The sequence below is a fragment of the Eschrichtius robustus genome, chromosome 3 (genome assembly GCF_028021215.1).
Source record: "Eschrichtius robustus isolate mEscRob2 chromosome 3, mEscRob2.pri, whole genome shotgun sequence".
Classification (NCBI taxonomy): domain Eukaryota; kingdom Metazoa; phylum Chordata; class Mammalia; order Artiodactyla; family Eschrichtiidae; genus Eschrichtius; species Eschrichtius robustus.
The window spans coordinates 138,421,913-138,437,585 of NC_090826.1; the positions used below are offsets into that span (position 1 = coordinate 138,421,913).

General features: G+C 36.3%; 1 protein-coding gene across 5 annotated transcripts in view; it reads left to right on the forward strand.

Moving 5' to 3' along the window:
• The window catches only part of SOAT1 (sterol O-acyltransferase 1), a 57,756-nt gene extending 42,688 nt beyond the window's left edge, over positions 1–15,068 (forward strand). For 3 of the 5 annotated variants that reach the window (XM_068541328.1, XM_068541329.1, XM_068541331.1), the window contains exons 5-17: positions 1,526–1,674; positions 2,849–2,908; positions 3,635–3,742; positions 4,632–4,914; positions 5,645–5,723; positions 6,292–6,373; positions 6,678–6,723; positions 7,434–7,563; positions 9,172–9,269; positions 10,394–10,492; positions 11,533–11,668; positions 12,283–12,428; positions 13,961–15,046. In XM_068541328.1, the coding sequence (XP_068397429.1) occupies positions 1,526–1,674; positions 2,849–2,908; positions 3,635–3,742; positions 4,632–4,914; positions 5,645–5,723; positions 6,292–6,373; positions 6,678–6,723; positions 7,434–7,563; positions 9,172–9,269; positions 10,394–10,492; positions 11,533–11,668; positions 12,283–12,428; positions 13,961–14,017 (1,473 nt within the window). In that variant the 3' untranslated portion in view covers positions 14,018–15,046. Of the gene's footprint in view, positions 1–1,525; positions 1,675–2,848; positions 2,909–3,634; positions 3,743–4,631; positions 4,915–5,644; positions 5,724–6,291; positions 6,374–6,677; positions 6,724–7,433; positions 7,564–9,171; positions 9,270–10,393; positions 10,493–11,532; positions 11,669–12,282; positions 12,429–13,960 lie in introns of all 5 variants that reach the window. The other 2 variants (XM_068541333.1, XM_068541332.1) reach the window with 2 other exon arrangements.
• Positions 15,069–15,673: the final 605 nt, after the last annotated feature.

Here is a 15,673-nt window from a genome sequence, read left to right on the forward strand (position 1 = left end):
CAAAAACAAAAACAGAATCCAGAAAAAAGGCTACTTCAGATATTTTAGGTTCAACCTAAAATAGTTAGAGGAGAGAGCATTTTTTTTTCTTGAAAAATTAGTAACACTTTGTTTTCCTTTGTGTAGATGAGTCCTGCCAATTTTAAAATACCACAATTTACAAGTTGAGCATCCACAGTAGGTGGCCCATTATAATTTGAAGAAAAAAATTTTTTTTGCCTCATACTTTTCAAAAACTGTAAGTTTTAAAGTGTTAAAATGTATAACAATTCTGTGTTATAAAAGTGTGTGTTATAGTTAGATAACTATATAGCTGTGGAGGTAGGAATATACATTATTGTATAAATGTTGGTATCACAGAGAAATGACATGACTTAAAATATTCAATATAAACACTGGACACTTGGTGCTGAAGGGGTTGCTTGAGAAGAAAGGGGACTTAAAATTATATAATGGTGACATAATATTGATTTTTGTTTTCCGTATAAAAATTTGAAGAGAAAAAAATAATGTCATTTTTAGCATTTCTGTTATTCTGATTTTGTATATCATTCGTAGGAGTTCATTTAATAGGTGATTACTTTGATTTATGCCTAAAAGTGTATACATGCTTTTTTAAAATTTTTATTTTATTTATTTTAATTTTTTTGGCTGCGTTGGGTCTTCGTTGCTGCGCGCGGGCTTTCTCTATTTGCGGCAAACGGGGCTACTCTTTGTTGCGGTGCGCGGGCTTCTCATTGCAGTGGCTTCTCTTGTTGCGGAGTGTGGGCTCCAGGTGCATGGGCTTCAGTAGTTGTGGCTCGTGGGCTCTAGAGCGCAGGCTCAGCAGTTGTGGCACACGGGCATAGTTGCTCCGCAGCATGTGGGATCTTCCCGGACCAGGGCTTGAACCCGTGTCCCCTGTATTGGCAGGCGGATTCTTTTTTTTTTTTTTTTTTTAAGCAGATATTCATTTTTTTCTTTTTTACATTAATTAATTAATTAATTATTTTTGGTTGTGTTGGGTCTTCGTTTCTGTGCGAGGGTTTTCTCCAGTTGAGGCAAGTGGGGGCCACTCTTCATTGCAGTGCGCGGGCCTCTCACTATCGTGGCCTCTCTTGTTGCGGAGCACAGGCTCCAGATGCGCAGGCTCAGTAGTTGTGGCTCACGGGCCTAGTTGCTCTGCAGCATGTGGGATCTTCCCAGACCAGGGCTCGAACCCGTGTCCCCTGCATCGGCAGGCAGATTCTCAACCACTGCGCCACTAGGGAAGCCCTGGCAGGCGGACTCTTAACCACTGTGCCACCAGGGAAGTCCAAAGGGTATACATTCTTAAAAAGACAAATCATCATGTTGCTTTTTCAGTAGCAGTTTCTGAAACTACAGGTCAGCTGTAGAAATCACTTTTCTGTTTTTATTCCTGTGAATTCACTTATCATGGATTCCTTTTGATCCAGCTCTATTTAGGAGAACCCTTTAAAAAATGTCAACAACTCATAAGCTAGTTAGCTCCTAATGTTTTCCTTTATTTGTCTTAAAATTCTAGGAATTGAAGCCCTTTTTTATGAAGGAAGTTGGCAGTCACTTTGATGATTTTGTGACCAATCTCATAGAAAAATCTGCATCATTAGACAATGGTGGTTGTGCTCTCACATCCTTTTCTGTTCTTGAAGGAGAGAACAGCCACAGAGCTAAGTAAGTATGAGTAATAGTTTCTTTTAATGCACAAGTGTACTCTAGCACAGCTCAGTGGTCTCAATGTGGATTGCACTAAAAAAGCCTGGATTCACACCACACTACCTTTTATTAGCCATGTATTGCTATTTTAAACACTTGAAGGGTGGGTTTCTTCATCTTAATATGTGGATTATAACAAACATGCATACCTCATTTAAGACCATGCTGACTTATAAAATAACATAGCCAACACTTGTTGAATGCTTTACATTTAAACCAAACAATGACCCTGTGAGGCACATAATATAGCTGCATATTACAGGTTAGGAAACTGAAGCACAAAGCAGTTAAATGTTGTCCAAGATTACACAGTGGGGATTTGAACCCAGTGTCCGTGCTCTTCACTGTGTCTTATACTGCCTCTCTATTGTACTCTATACAGTACTTGTAATAAAGTACAGTGCAATTAGTATATGTTATTTTAATTGGTCAGTCATCCAGAGCAGTAGAGGGAAGGCTATCCAAGGCCAGTGTGTGCTAATTTGCCATTTTGTGCTTTCCTTGGTTTTATGCCTCTTTGGTCTCTGTCAGTCTCCTGTTCTGGAGAACTGTTTTGACCAGAATAGCTAACCATAGCAGAGGTGCTAATGGTAGTGCAAGAAGCCCTAAAGAAGGTGATAATGTTAGATGTTAAAATGTGAGGTTTTAGTAACTGGAGGTAACCTTTTAGATCAGGAGGCTGTTGGGGATTGTTGGAAGACCTTAGGGGAGGGTATCATACATATCAGTGCAGTTTTGGAGGACAGACCAAAAATAGTATGCGAACTGAGTAAAGTATGGCTGGAGGCTTGTCCTTAGGGTGTTTAGGAGAAGGAAGAGTGGTTGTCAGCCTGTGATGCCAGGAATGCATCTCCATAGGGGCTGGGCTGTGGGGTCTTTTTGAGTGCTGCTCTAGTTAGGTTTACCTAACATCTCTTCCTTCCTAATCAGATATGTCTGCACCTACCTCACAGCATTGTTCAGAAGGAGCAAATGACAAAACATGCATAAAACCCTAACACAGTACCTGGATCATAGTGAGAAGGCAGTTAATATTATAAGCTGTAGTTGGTAATATTGCTTTTCTTATCCATAGGTTTAAATTTCTTGTAATACTTGAAGTACTCATATTTTAATTTTTTGCTCTTCCCAGAGATCTGAGAGCACCTCCAGAACATGGAAAGATTTTTGTTATAAGGCGATCTCTCTTAGAGTGAGTATTTTTAGTTGCTTTTGTTAATTATTTGAATTTTAAAAAATCAAACTATTCTGATGGTTAGAATCACTGAGTACTCTATGAATGTTTAATAAGTTTGTTCTGTATTCATGTAATACATGGTTTTGATACTTCTTTTTGTACATTTGCCATCTCTTGCTCCTCCTTTCTGATCTTTTGGTTCTGTATCTAGTTTCAAAGGAGGAGTTGGAGATAAGAATGGTTATTGGTCTTCTGATAAATTCCTTGAAGTTGTGCTGCTAGAACAGAAATTTTCTACTTAGGTAAACCACTTCAAGAGAGTTTCGGTGGTGCTGTCTTCTTGATACATAAATTTTTTTCATCTCTTCTTTGGCTAGCCAACTTTGAGACTTGATAGTTTTCTCAGATTTACTTATTTTAGAACCCCGATTGTATAGATTTTATGGGGGAAAAAAATAGGCAATGTAAATTAATTGTGGCAACTTCATTTGTGAACTGAAAATTAAAGGTACATTTTGAGTAGGTAATGAATATTTCTTTTGAAATACTGTCTGAGTTGATTATTTATCATTGATTTCTTCATTAGAATACTGATATTCATGAGTAATGTTCTGTGATTACTGTTTGAGATGTTTTTGGAGCGTGGATTAAGCATCTTCTGAACTGCTTTGAAGTAAAGTCTTTAATATATGGTGTTTTAAAATTAAATATCGATTAATTTTCTTTGAACTACATTTACAGTGAGCTGTTTGAGGTGGACCACATCAGAACAATATATCACATGTTCATTGCCCTCCTCATTCTCTTCATTCTCAGCACACTTGTAGTAGATTACATTGATGAAGGAAGGTAAGAGAGTATTGTATACCTGTTTGCTTAGTTGATGCATGGGGTGTTGGGAGTTTTCACTATATTTAAATTTTGAAAAAAGATGATTTGGTTAAATTGCTTCAGAAAATCCCAAAGCAGCTGATTTGAGGGTGAGAGTTCTCTCTCCTGAAAAGTACAACTAAAAAGAATATTAGAAGTTTTATGACTTTTATTTTTAAAATGGTCTATTTTAATAGACCATCTTAGTAGTTTCTAGGTAATTTTCCTAAATGAGAGAATATTGTATATATGACTTACCAATTTTTCTGCTATGGGTATGCATTTTAAGTTGTTTCTAAAAATAGGTAGTTTATTGGAATTTAACATTTGAAAAACATGATATTTTTAATATAAAAATCAAATTATAACTAAAAATGACAGTGTGATAATCATACATTGAATTATGTGCTTTATTAGTAAATTAAAATTTGAGATAATCATAATAGTGTATTAGATTTTCAAATTGTACTATTTCATTCTGCAAAATCATCTTTTGTACATAAATGATCGCTATTTAAACATTTAAATATTTTAAATATTTAAATATTTCCCATAGCATATTTTAGACTTTAAAATGTATTAATGTCAGAATCTAATCTTTGAGAAGTTCAGAGTCTTGTTATCTTAAGTTAGTAGTTTAGGTATCTTATGTTCAAAGACCATATTATCCTAGAGCTTTTAGAAAATAGATAAATAAGTTATGAAGCTGAGGCTTAGGAGCACAAGTGTTACATCCATGACTTCTGTGTATTAGTGTTGTTGTGTCTCCTAAAGTTGAAAGTTTTGGGTCTGAAAGTTTTTAATTTTATAAATCAGTGCGTATTAAAAATCCACTTCTGAGTTCTTTCTCTGTGCTTTTTTTCCCCAGGCTAGTGCTTGAGTTCAATCTCATGTCTTATGCTTTTGGCAAACTTACTGTTGCTATGTGGACGTGGTGCACCATGTTCTTATGTACACTTACAGTTCCCTATTTCCTGTTTCAACGCTGGGCCAGAGGCTATCACAGGAGTTCTCATCCAGTAGTCCATTCTGTCTTGCATTGCTTCCTTTTTGTGGTCTTCCAGATTGGAGTTCTAGGTTTGGGACCACTTTATGTTGTATTAGTGTATACACTACCACCAGCTTCCCGATTCATTGTTATACTCGAACAGGTAAGGTTTTGAGTGTTGCTCAATACAATGCTATGCTTAGTTAATAATAATAACAATAATAATTGTTATTTTTTGTTGTATTAGTTGGATATATTTTCATATCCGGTTCTTTGTGCTATTATCTATAAAATTAAAGTGTTAAACTACATCATCTTGTCTTTTAAAATTCGTTCTAGCTTCAGTGTTCTCTGATTCTTGATAATTGAAATAAATTACATTGAACTGTTCTGGATGAATTCAAATTTTGTTCTTGAACACTTTGTGTAGAAGCCATCTAAAGTATAAAATACTTTTGTAATTAAAAACTCTACTTTTGAAGTGTCAGATTCATTGTTTTGTCATATAGCCATCTAAAAGATTTATTTTGTTTGTATGCCCTTCAGAATTTTCTGACTTTTATTGGCTATCTGTAATGTTCGGTTTGGCTGTCTGTAATGCTCTGTTTGATGGAAAGGACCGTTTCAGGAGACTTTCTTTGAACAGGCTTTTAATTTCTTAATTTGTAATATACCTGTAACAGATGGTGCTGTTAGTTGCAAAATAATTTGAGTAATAACATGTCTCTCTTTAGAGTTTGTTTTTCATTTGTTTTAGTCCATAAAAGTGAGTTTGAGTTGGTATATACAAAATTAAGTTCTTTGTGTGTTTATAATCTAGTGCTGTTCTGTGGCTGCTTATAGGAGACAAGTCAATGAAAGAAAATTCATCTTTTTTCCCCCCTCCTTTGTAGATTCGTTTTATAATGAAGGCCCACTCATTTGTCAGAGAGAATGTGCCTCGGGTACTCAATTCAGCCAAGGAGAAATCAAGTATGTAATTCCATAAGTCAAAGGATTATTCACAGGGTATTTCAGCCTTTGGTGTTTACTGGAATGGCATATTACATTCTGTAGACATTATGTTTGATTTTAAATACAAGGATCCAAAAAAAAAAAAAAAAACTGTTGGGAGAGGAGGAAAAAATATATATATATGATCTGTATTGATTTGGAAGACCTTCTCACTGTTTCCTGATTGTCTCTGTTTTACCTTTGGTCCCCAAAATTTAAAACATTGATCATTAGACTCTTGCAACTTTTGTGTTATTTGTATAGAATGTTAATAGAGTCATTACACCCCGTGTGCTTACTTTTCTTGAATTGCTGCTTCAAACTCTAGAATTATGTCTAAGTCACAGGAGTAACTTAGTTTAGAGGGATTGGTAATATTCAATTAATTTAGGAATAAGAAGTCATCATTTTGGGAGAGTAGAAAGAAACAACATGAGCTAAGGAGAGGTAGCTTTTTGTCTTCCCTATTCTGTGCTTATTTTCCTCTTTCAGTTTTGCTGAAAGAAATTGAAGAGCCTCCAGTTTAAGCATAGTTTTCCTTTTCCAGGCACTGTTCCAGTACCCACAGTCAACCAGTACTTGTACTTCTTATTTGCTCCTACCCTCATCTACCGTGACAACTATCCCAGGTAATGGCATTATGAAGCAGAAATGGGGTAGCACCAGGAGTGTGCCAGGAAGGAGGTGGGGTAGGTAGACCAGTTCATGTAGTGCTACAGAGCAGTTAGAATGGGTTTTAATTTTCTTGCTGGCATGGGAAACCCCAGATCGTGATTCTAGCAATCTGATTTGATTTCAGTCATTCTTGACAGAATTATACAAGTTTTTCCTATGTCAAAAATGATGTTCTGTGTGGGAAGATACTGTGAGGACCTTTTTTAAAGTTCATTTATTTACTTTATTTAGAAAGTAATTTTGTTTCTTCCGTTTTAGGACTCCCATTGTAAGATGGGGTTACGTGGCTATGCAGTTTGCACAGGTAAATTTTTTTTAAGTGCCTAAGGTTTGTTGGCTGGTGGGAGATGGGGATTTGAATATAATAATAATTTAATATATTTAAAGTGTTGTTTAATTCATGTCTCCTGGGAGCTCTAGAACTCTTACTGAAGTCTTTAAACTATTCCCAGTTCAGTAAATGGGGTTTGCTTTGCCAATACATCAAAACTAATTTTCTACAATTAAAAAAAAAAATTTTAAGTAAAGTAATTCCGTTTGGTTACTTCAGTATGCATCTACATTAATTTCCCCCTCCCTTTCTGTTTTTTATTTTATTTTTGGATGTATATCTGTGTGGAGGTGGTCTGACACTCCCTCGACCCCTTATCAGAATCATAAATCCCAGAAGATCCCATTTTAAAATCTTGTGTCTATCAAATACCCATTTATGAAATAGGTTCTTTTGTTATGAGTTTCATGTAGCAGGAAAGAGAGATTCCAGAGTCTGATCTTTCAAAAATGCCATTTGGTAAAGGGTTGGGAATAGGTATGGTAGAAATTAGGCTTGAGTACTGAAGGATTGTAATCTGAAGGATTACAGTTCGGCAATCTTATATACTAGTGTTAAATGGAATATATATGTAAATGTTAGTTTACAGGTCACATATATATGTTCTTTTGAAGGAAAAAAAATTACTTTTCATCTTTCCTGATCAAGCTCTCTTTATTATAATTATCTTTGTTATGTTCCAGGTTTTTGGTTGCTTTTTTTATGTGTACTACGTCTTTGAAAGGCTCTGCACCCCCTTGTTTCGGAATATCAAACAGGAGCCCTTCAGCGCTCGTGTTCTGGTCTTATGTATATTTAACTCCATCTTGCCAGGTAACACGGGTACTGGTTAATTTGGCTATTCATAAAGTTGCAAGGAAAATAGAAAGCCATTGCGTGTGAGCACCTTTGATTTACCTGCTTTTTGCTATAAACTCATCTACGCATCTGTACCCATCTTTAACCTCTTTCCGTCTATCTGACAGATGAAGCATCCTTCCAGTCCCTGGCCAATCTTTCCATTTGTCTTCTTTCACGCAAGTTTTGCTTTCTCTGACTGTGGATAGTCTGTATTCATGCTTTATCTTCCCGTTCACTCTTCAGTCACTGTAATCTTGCTCCTAATCAGACCAGGTCATTGAAATGGCCTTTATTAAGATTTCTAATCTCCTCCAGTAGTTGGCTTAGCCCTTATTCTGTTTGATCTCCATGAAGCATTGGGTGCTGTTGACCACATTTTGAAGTCTGTCTTGCCACTCTCTTATTCTCCTGTCTTTCTGGCCATACCATACATAGCAGTGAACCAGACATACATACTCTTTATCCTCTGGAAGCTTGCAGTTTAATTATATTTAGTTTCCTTTACTTACTCTTTCTCTTTTCTCTACCCATTAAATGTTGGTATTGTTTTCTGCCATCACATTCTTTCTTCCTCTCCCTCTCTCCCAGACATCTGCTAGTAATCCTCCATGATTGCCCCTCAAGATTTACTCCAATAAATTCTTTTATCTGTCCCTCTGATGGGATATGTGTTACATATGTGTGTCTTCCTCACTAAGCTGCAAATTGCATAAGCTCAAGGATTGTGTCTTATAGCCAGTCATAGTCTCTCCTACATTGTCTTATACATAGTAGACTAGTATTTTTTGAAAAAACAAGTGAATGAAAAGGATGGGCATGTAAATTGATATTTTAAAATATAGTGTAATATATAATATACTAAGGTGCTGTTGAACTTTGTCTCATAGTGGAGATGACATTTAACATTGGGTATTGAAAAATAAATAGTCGTTTGCCGGGCAGAGAGGTGGTGGAAAGTTGCTTCCAGGTAGCGGGATGGATTCAAAGGTATGGAGTATTTGGGAATGGCAGAAGTCCAGTTGCGGATGATGTTTGCTACATTGGGAGTAGAGGCAGAGATAAGTTAACCTTGTCACTGTTGACATTTTGGGCTGGATAATTCTTTGTTTGGGGGGCTGTCATGTGCATTGTAGGATATTAGCCACATCCTGGCCTCTAACAACTAGATATCATAGCACAAGGCCCACTTCTTGAATTGTGGTAACCAAAAATGTCTCCAGAATTGCCAGCCATCTCCTGGGGGCAAAATCTCCCCCAGTTTTAAACAGCTAGTTTAGAGGAATACACGGCCAGATTTTAAAGGGCTTTTACTACCAAGTTAAGCCATACATCTAGGCATTTCCGTTAAAAACAGGCTGGGTCATTTTTGTCTATAAAACCCACTTGGAAGAAAGTTATTTCTTTATTAGGTTAAAATAATTAACTTTCAAAATACACTGTATCATTTCTGGAATGGGTAAGCTGGAATAATAACTTTAATTTTACAAAATAATTCCAGCTAAGCAAATGATGACATATAATTAACTGATTGGTATGTGAGCTATTTGGAAAGAGTCTTAATATTGTTCATCTTATTTTTAGCTGTGCTGATACTGTTCCTTAGTTTTTTTGCCTTTTTGCACTGCTGGCTCAATGCCTTTGCTGAGATGTTACGCTTTGGTGACAGGATGTTTTATAAGGTAATGTGTACTTGGACTCATCTTCCTTTTCACATTTTATTTGTGTCCTCATTGTTAAGTATTTGAGCGTTTTTGGCTACTAGCTTTTTAACATAAATGTTGTGAAATCATTTTCTTCCACAGTTTTTACCAATATTAAGTCTGAAATTCTATTACGGATTTAAGTGGCATAGTCTTGTCTTTTCTTCTACCTCTAAATCTGCTCCCTTAGTACTGCATTTGGTTCCTACTGGATCCTGTATTGGGGATTACAGTGGGAAAGCAGGTGTCCAGAGGGCATTCTGAGACTTTGCTGACTTTTTATTCATTTGAAATCGGCCGTCTGGTGCTGTAGGAGTGATCTCAGCAAATTATTCTATTTAAGATTGTTGAACAGTTCATGAAGGAAATAACTTCTCCCTCCTTTATTTTGAAAGGCATTAATTCTGCTTCAAGTAGTATTCTTACACTTCCAAAGTTGGAATTAAGTTGTAGAGTAGAGGCAGAGTGGTTCACAGTGTTCTGTAATCCCACCTAAAGCCCTCTAGAATTTTGTCTGTCTGTTCATGTTTTGGCAACACTCCCAGCCTACCCCTCCTTTCTCAAAGAAGCAGCGAGTGCGGGTTGCAAATTTTATATGTCTTATTCCATTGGTCTGATCTCAGAGTAAGAAACAGGATATATATAAAGGAGCACCAGGACTTGGAGGAAGCCACCATCTCACTCGTGGTACAACTTAAATTTTGCCGTTTATGATACCAGCAAACTGCTCTTGAGGGTTATCATACTATCTAAGTCTGTGTGACCTTAGAATCTCTCATTGTGTTTTAGCAAGGTGCGGGGGATTTACTGATTGTAATTTAGATGAACATTAGATTTAATGATAATGTTGTGTATCTTCCATCATAACTTGTGTGATAAAGAGATAGTGAACCTGGGAACTTAATCATCCATAGAACTAGGATTAATGTCACACTGAACACAAATAATGCCTTCAAAATGCCTTTGAAGATTTTTCTGACGTCAGTGTATGGACTAACAATTTATCATAACACGCTCTAGGTGTTATATTATGTGTGTATATTCTCTGGGAGTAGGTTTTGCTTTGGTTCTGTGTATATGTATACCTTTGCTTTTTTCCTTAGGATTGGTGGAACTCCACATCATACGCTAACTATTACAGGACCTGGAATGTGGTGGTCCATGACTGGCTATATTACTATGCTTACAAGGACTTTCTCTGGGTAAGCAGCAAGATTTAGTTAATGTTGTTTAAGAAATGGAGATTCTTTTCCAGAAAGTATTACTATTGTGCAGCTGGAGGAAGTTATACTTAGTTGTCTTCAATTCTCTTGTGAGCCATTAATGTCTAAGAAACCTTCTGCTTTGAATAGCACTGAGACCAGTATCTACAGTTACTAGGACTAAGACCATGTTTTTGCTCTGGATTTTTATTTTACATGACTACAAAGTAAGAATGCGTGCAGGCATTTGGAGAAGTTGAAATGATCCACCAGTAATGGATCATTTTGTTGGAGTCTCATTGCCAACAAATAATCTCCCCTAGCTTTTTCCATTTGTTTTTTTTGTTTTTCTTCCTTTGTTAGAAGTGGAGAAACCACCTATGTTCTGATTTACAACTCTCCGATATAGATTATTAATATATGTCTTTGAGATATTCTTTAGAGCAGAACTTATTTAGACTGAAGAAATGTACTCTTGAGTCTCATGGTTGATTAACGTTGGTATCTCTGGATTGCAGGTTTGAATTGTTAAATAAGGGCACTATTTGGCTAAATGACAGTGTGTTGTGGTGCAAATAGCACAGTATTCGAATGTTTTTTCATTTATAAATGTAATTTGACTTATGGATGAGGCAAGTCCCTTGTTTCTAAATCTTAGTTTTGTTACCTGTAAAAATGGTACCTGCCCAATCTACCATACAATGGTACTCTAGATTTGATGTGTACGTTTATAAATGAAAACCATGTTTTGTCAACCATAGTGAGTTACAAATATAAGTTATTAATGTTTTTGAAAATGTGCTCGATCTTTCAACATTAATGGTTTTGAAAATGCCTCATTTAGTAAAGTAAGGATTTTTAAGCATAGATGTTTTTGTCATTATTTTAGTACATTGGATTACTCCAAGTAGACTTAGAAAATCAAATATGAATATAATTAAATAGGTGCCTTTAGTGTGTGTTAATTATAAGTCTTATGAAGTTCATGTTTAATTACTTACTTTCTGAAAATTGCCTCTAATATTTTCCTTTTACTCTAGTTTTTCACAAAGAAGTTCAGGTCAGCTGCCATGTTAGCTGTCTTTGCTGTGTCTGCTGTAGTGCACGAATATGCCTTGGCTGTTTGCTTGAACTTTTTCTATCCAGTGCTTTTTGTGCTCTTCATGTTCTTTGGAAGTAAGTATCTTGGCATCTCATGAGTACTGAGTATCATGCTAAAAGAGAAATTTAGAAAATGAAATATAAAATCAATGTAGAAAACTAGATAGTAAATAGTAATACCATTTCAAGGCAATGTTGTTTATCTGATGGTAAGAACATTAATTTTGAGTAATTATGTACAACTCTGTTGCAAGATGCTTACTCTTTGATGTAGAGAAATGAACTAAATAACCTCTTGAAGACTATTGATAACACTGACTTGGTAGCTCATAAAAACTATAAACAACCTCACCATTCTTAAACTCTGTTCAGTGTTCACCCTCTGAAAAAAACTAACCCTTTTTTGGGTGGGGTGGAGACGGACGAGTTAGAATATGAATGCGTCCATGAAATATGTTTTCACCTGTTCTGAATACTGACTGATTTCCAAATAATCACTGATTAATAAATTTCAACAGTGAAGCTTCATTTTTACTTATGGGACCAATGGCCAGAATAGAACGTGTATATACACAGTTGATGCTGTTTATGATAACTAAATGATTGTAGCAGATACCTGAGGGCCCTCATCTCCTGGTAGATTTTGTTTTGATGACTATATATATTTTTTGTTGTTTTCCTAACTTTAGTGGCTTTCAACTTCATTGCCAATGATAGTCGGAAAAGGCCAATTTGGAATGTTCTGATGTGGACTTCCCTTTTCGCGGGCAATGGAGTCCTCCTGTGCTTTTATTCTCAAGAGTGGTATGCACGTCAACACTGCCCCTTGAAAAATGTGAGTCATCAATCAGGCTGGAGTGGTGAAGTAACCTATTTGTCCCCTGATTGTGAGGGTTGGTGGGCAGTGTTAAGGAGAAGGGAGTAGTGGAGATGGTGATAAATGAATGTTAAGGGGAGGGAAGTGTGGAGTAAAAGCAGGAACTTATCTTACTGCACTGTCCTTGAACTTTTTCTTTTCTTTGGTTTTCTTCCCATTGAACTCTCCTAGTTCTTGGTTGTCTCTCTCTTTTTTTTTCTCTTTATCTGATTTTTCTTTAGCTCCTTCTAATATTCTTCCTGTGCCCTGAAAATGTAGGTCTTCTCCAAGGTTTTCCCAGTGGCATGTGTATCCACCCCCAGGCCCAAATACACATCTTTTACCTCTTCCTTCCCGAAGTAATAAACTCTATAAAAATGTCCAGCTAGACTCATATGCCTAGGAGCCCATTTCCCTTTTTTTGTTGTTGTTTTCTTGTTTGTAATTTTGTAAGAGTCTCATTCTTAGAGCTTTAGCTTTCGGCTGCTTATAGAAAACTCCCAAATATTTGGGGTGGGGGGCTTCTTGATACATCTGCTTGGGTATTTCTCACAGATACCTATAACTGAAGATGTTCAAAATCAAATTAATCAGTTTCTCTCCCAAAGCTTCTACTGTCCACCCTGATTTTGCTATGCTGCCCTCACATCCCCTCCTTATTTCCTATGAGTCCCCTTTGTGCATTTGAACTAACTGCTCTGGACTCTGGACTCTGTCTCTGGTCACTCTGCTCTTTGCACTCAGATTTCACCTGTCAGATTTTATCAAGATCTGATTTGGATGCAATGTCGTCCATGAAGCTTATTTATTTATTTATTTATTTGGTTGGTTGGTTGGTTGGTTGCGCTGGGTCTTAGTTGCGGCTCACCGGCTCCTTAGTTGTGGCACATGGGCTCCTTACTTCTGGCATGTGAACTCTTAGTTGCGGCATGCATGTGGGATCTAGTTCCCTGACCAGGGATCGAACCTGGGCCCCCTGCATGGAGTCTTAACCACTGCACCACGAGGGAAGTCCCCATGAAGCTATTTAAAATTCCTGCTCTAGTCTCTTTTCTATTTCTGAACGTTCATAGTATTTCATCTGTTCCTCATTTAGATAATTCAGTAATTTAAGCTTTGTATTATAGTAATTTGTGTATATTATCATCCTTAACCTACCACCATTTAGATTTTGGGCTACTAAAAGTAGGACTGTGCTAAAACAAAATGCAAGATACAGAAAAAAAGGTAGTGCCTATTTGGAATTTGGTCAGGAGTCCATGCAGTTGTGTAGAGTTTACTGGACTTAGCTTCACATAAAGCTTCTAAATCAAGTAAATCTGTGCTATAGATAAAAATGATGAACATCTTTTGAATTAGTGAGCTGCTTATAGCTTAAAGGTTACTGAAATGCTGGGAGGCATTTTAGAGATGTGCCATATGTAACATTAACACCCCCTATCTACCCCATCTCTCGTACGTACAGTGCACACAAATAAACTACTCTTCCATTCTTTTTTTTCCCCTCGAAGCCCACATTTCTGGATTATATCCGGCCACGTTCCTGGACTTGTCGTTACGTGTTTTAGAAGCTTGGACTTTGTTTCCTTCCTTGACTGAAGATGGGGTATTCTACCTGATTTGGGGCCAGCATCTGTTTCCAGCCGTTACTGAAGTTATCTGTGTTATTTGGACCACTCCAAGCTTTACAGATGGCTCACTCCATTACTAGGTCACCTGAAGCTGAGCTGTTAGAAGTTTCCTGGAAGCCTGTACACTTTTAAGCAGTTCTTAATTTTTTCCTTTTTGGGAGAAGGGAGACTTGTAGCTGATATAATGACAGATTTTTTGCTGGGTCATATCAGCTTAAACCTCAGAAATTCTGTTTTGTTTCTTGATTCCATCTAATTAGAGACTAAACATCATGTTTTCTTGGCCACTGAATTAGCCAAAACATTGATGAAGAAATCATTTAAGTACCTCTGGCTTAGAAATTTTTTCATGTGCACTGTTGGAATGTATGCTAATTAACCATGCAACTGGGAAAGAAAATAATGTGGAATGTTTTGCTATTTCTAGTAGAGAGAAAATATCTATTTTTCCAAAGATAATCTTGTTATATATCCTAATTTGTATTTTTTTTCAGTTCTATTCTATTTTTATCTTGTTTTTGCTATACAGTGTAGGTCGTGATGTCTGTGAAGCAAAATTATCCCTTTCACTTTGAATTCTTGAGTTTGCATCCATAGTATTATATATTGAGGAGGACAGAAGTAGGAAGGGAAAAAGAAGTGGCACAGGACAAAGAAAAATATTTCCTCTTTTAACTTCTAAAATAATTTTTAAAAACTTGCTGAGTCAATCATGTGTTTAAATTATTTTATTGTGGAACTTACGTGGAAGATACCTGAAAGTTTAAACAACAAAAGTTAATAACTTCTTTGAAGTTATTTAGAAGTAACATTTGGTACAGTTATTTTTATCTAATAAATACTGACGTGAATTATTTTTCAGACTAGTAAGTCTGTAACATAAGTATTAATCACCACCATTAATATTAAAGGGAATATTAAAGATCCAGAAGCTGGCTTCTGCATTTGCTCAATTATTATACTTTTAATGGTAGTGTACTTTAGTTGCAATAAATTAATAGGTGATCATTTTCAAGAAAATTTATTGTGTGATTTTCCATGTTATAAGATGCCTATAGCTAATACAGTGTGGTGTGTAGGAATTATTTTGGTTGTTTGAATGACATATGATTATGTTGGTAAAGACTGAGCTTTGGAAGGGTGTTTTTTTTTTTTTTAAACATCTTTATTGGAGTATAATTGCTTTACAATGGTGTGTTAGTTTCTGCTTTATAACAAAGTGAATCAGTTATACATATACATATGTTCCCATATCTCTTCCCTCTTGTGTCTCCCTCCCTCCCACTCTCCCTATCCCACCCCTCTAGGTGGTCACAAACCACTGAGCTGATCTCCCTGTGCTATGTGGCTGCTTCCCACTAGCTATCGATTTTACATTTGGTAGTGTATATATGTCCATGCCACTCTCTCACTTTGTCACAGCTTACCCTTCCCCCTCCCCATATCCTCAAGTCCATTCTCTAGTAGGTCTGTGTCTTTATTCCCGTCTTACCCCTAGGTTCTTCATGACCTTTATTTTGCCAGATTCCATATATATGTGTTAGCATACGGTATTTGTTTTTCTCTTTCTGACTTACTTCACTCTGTATGACA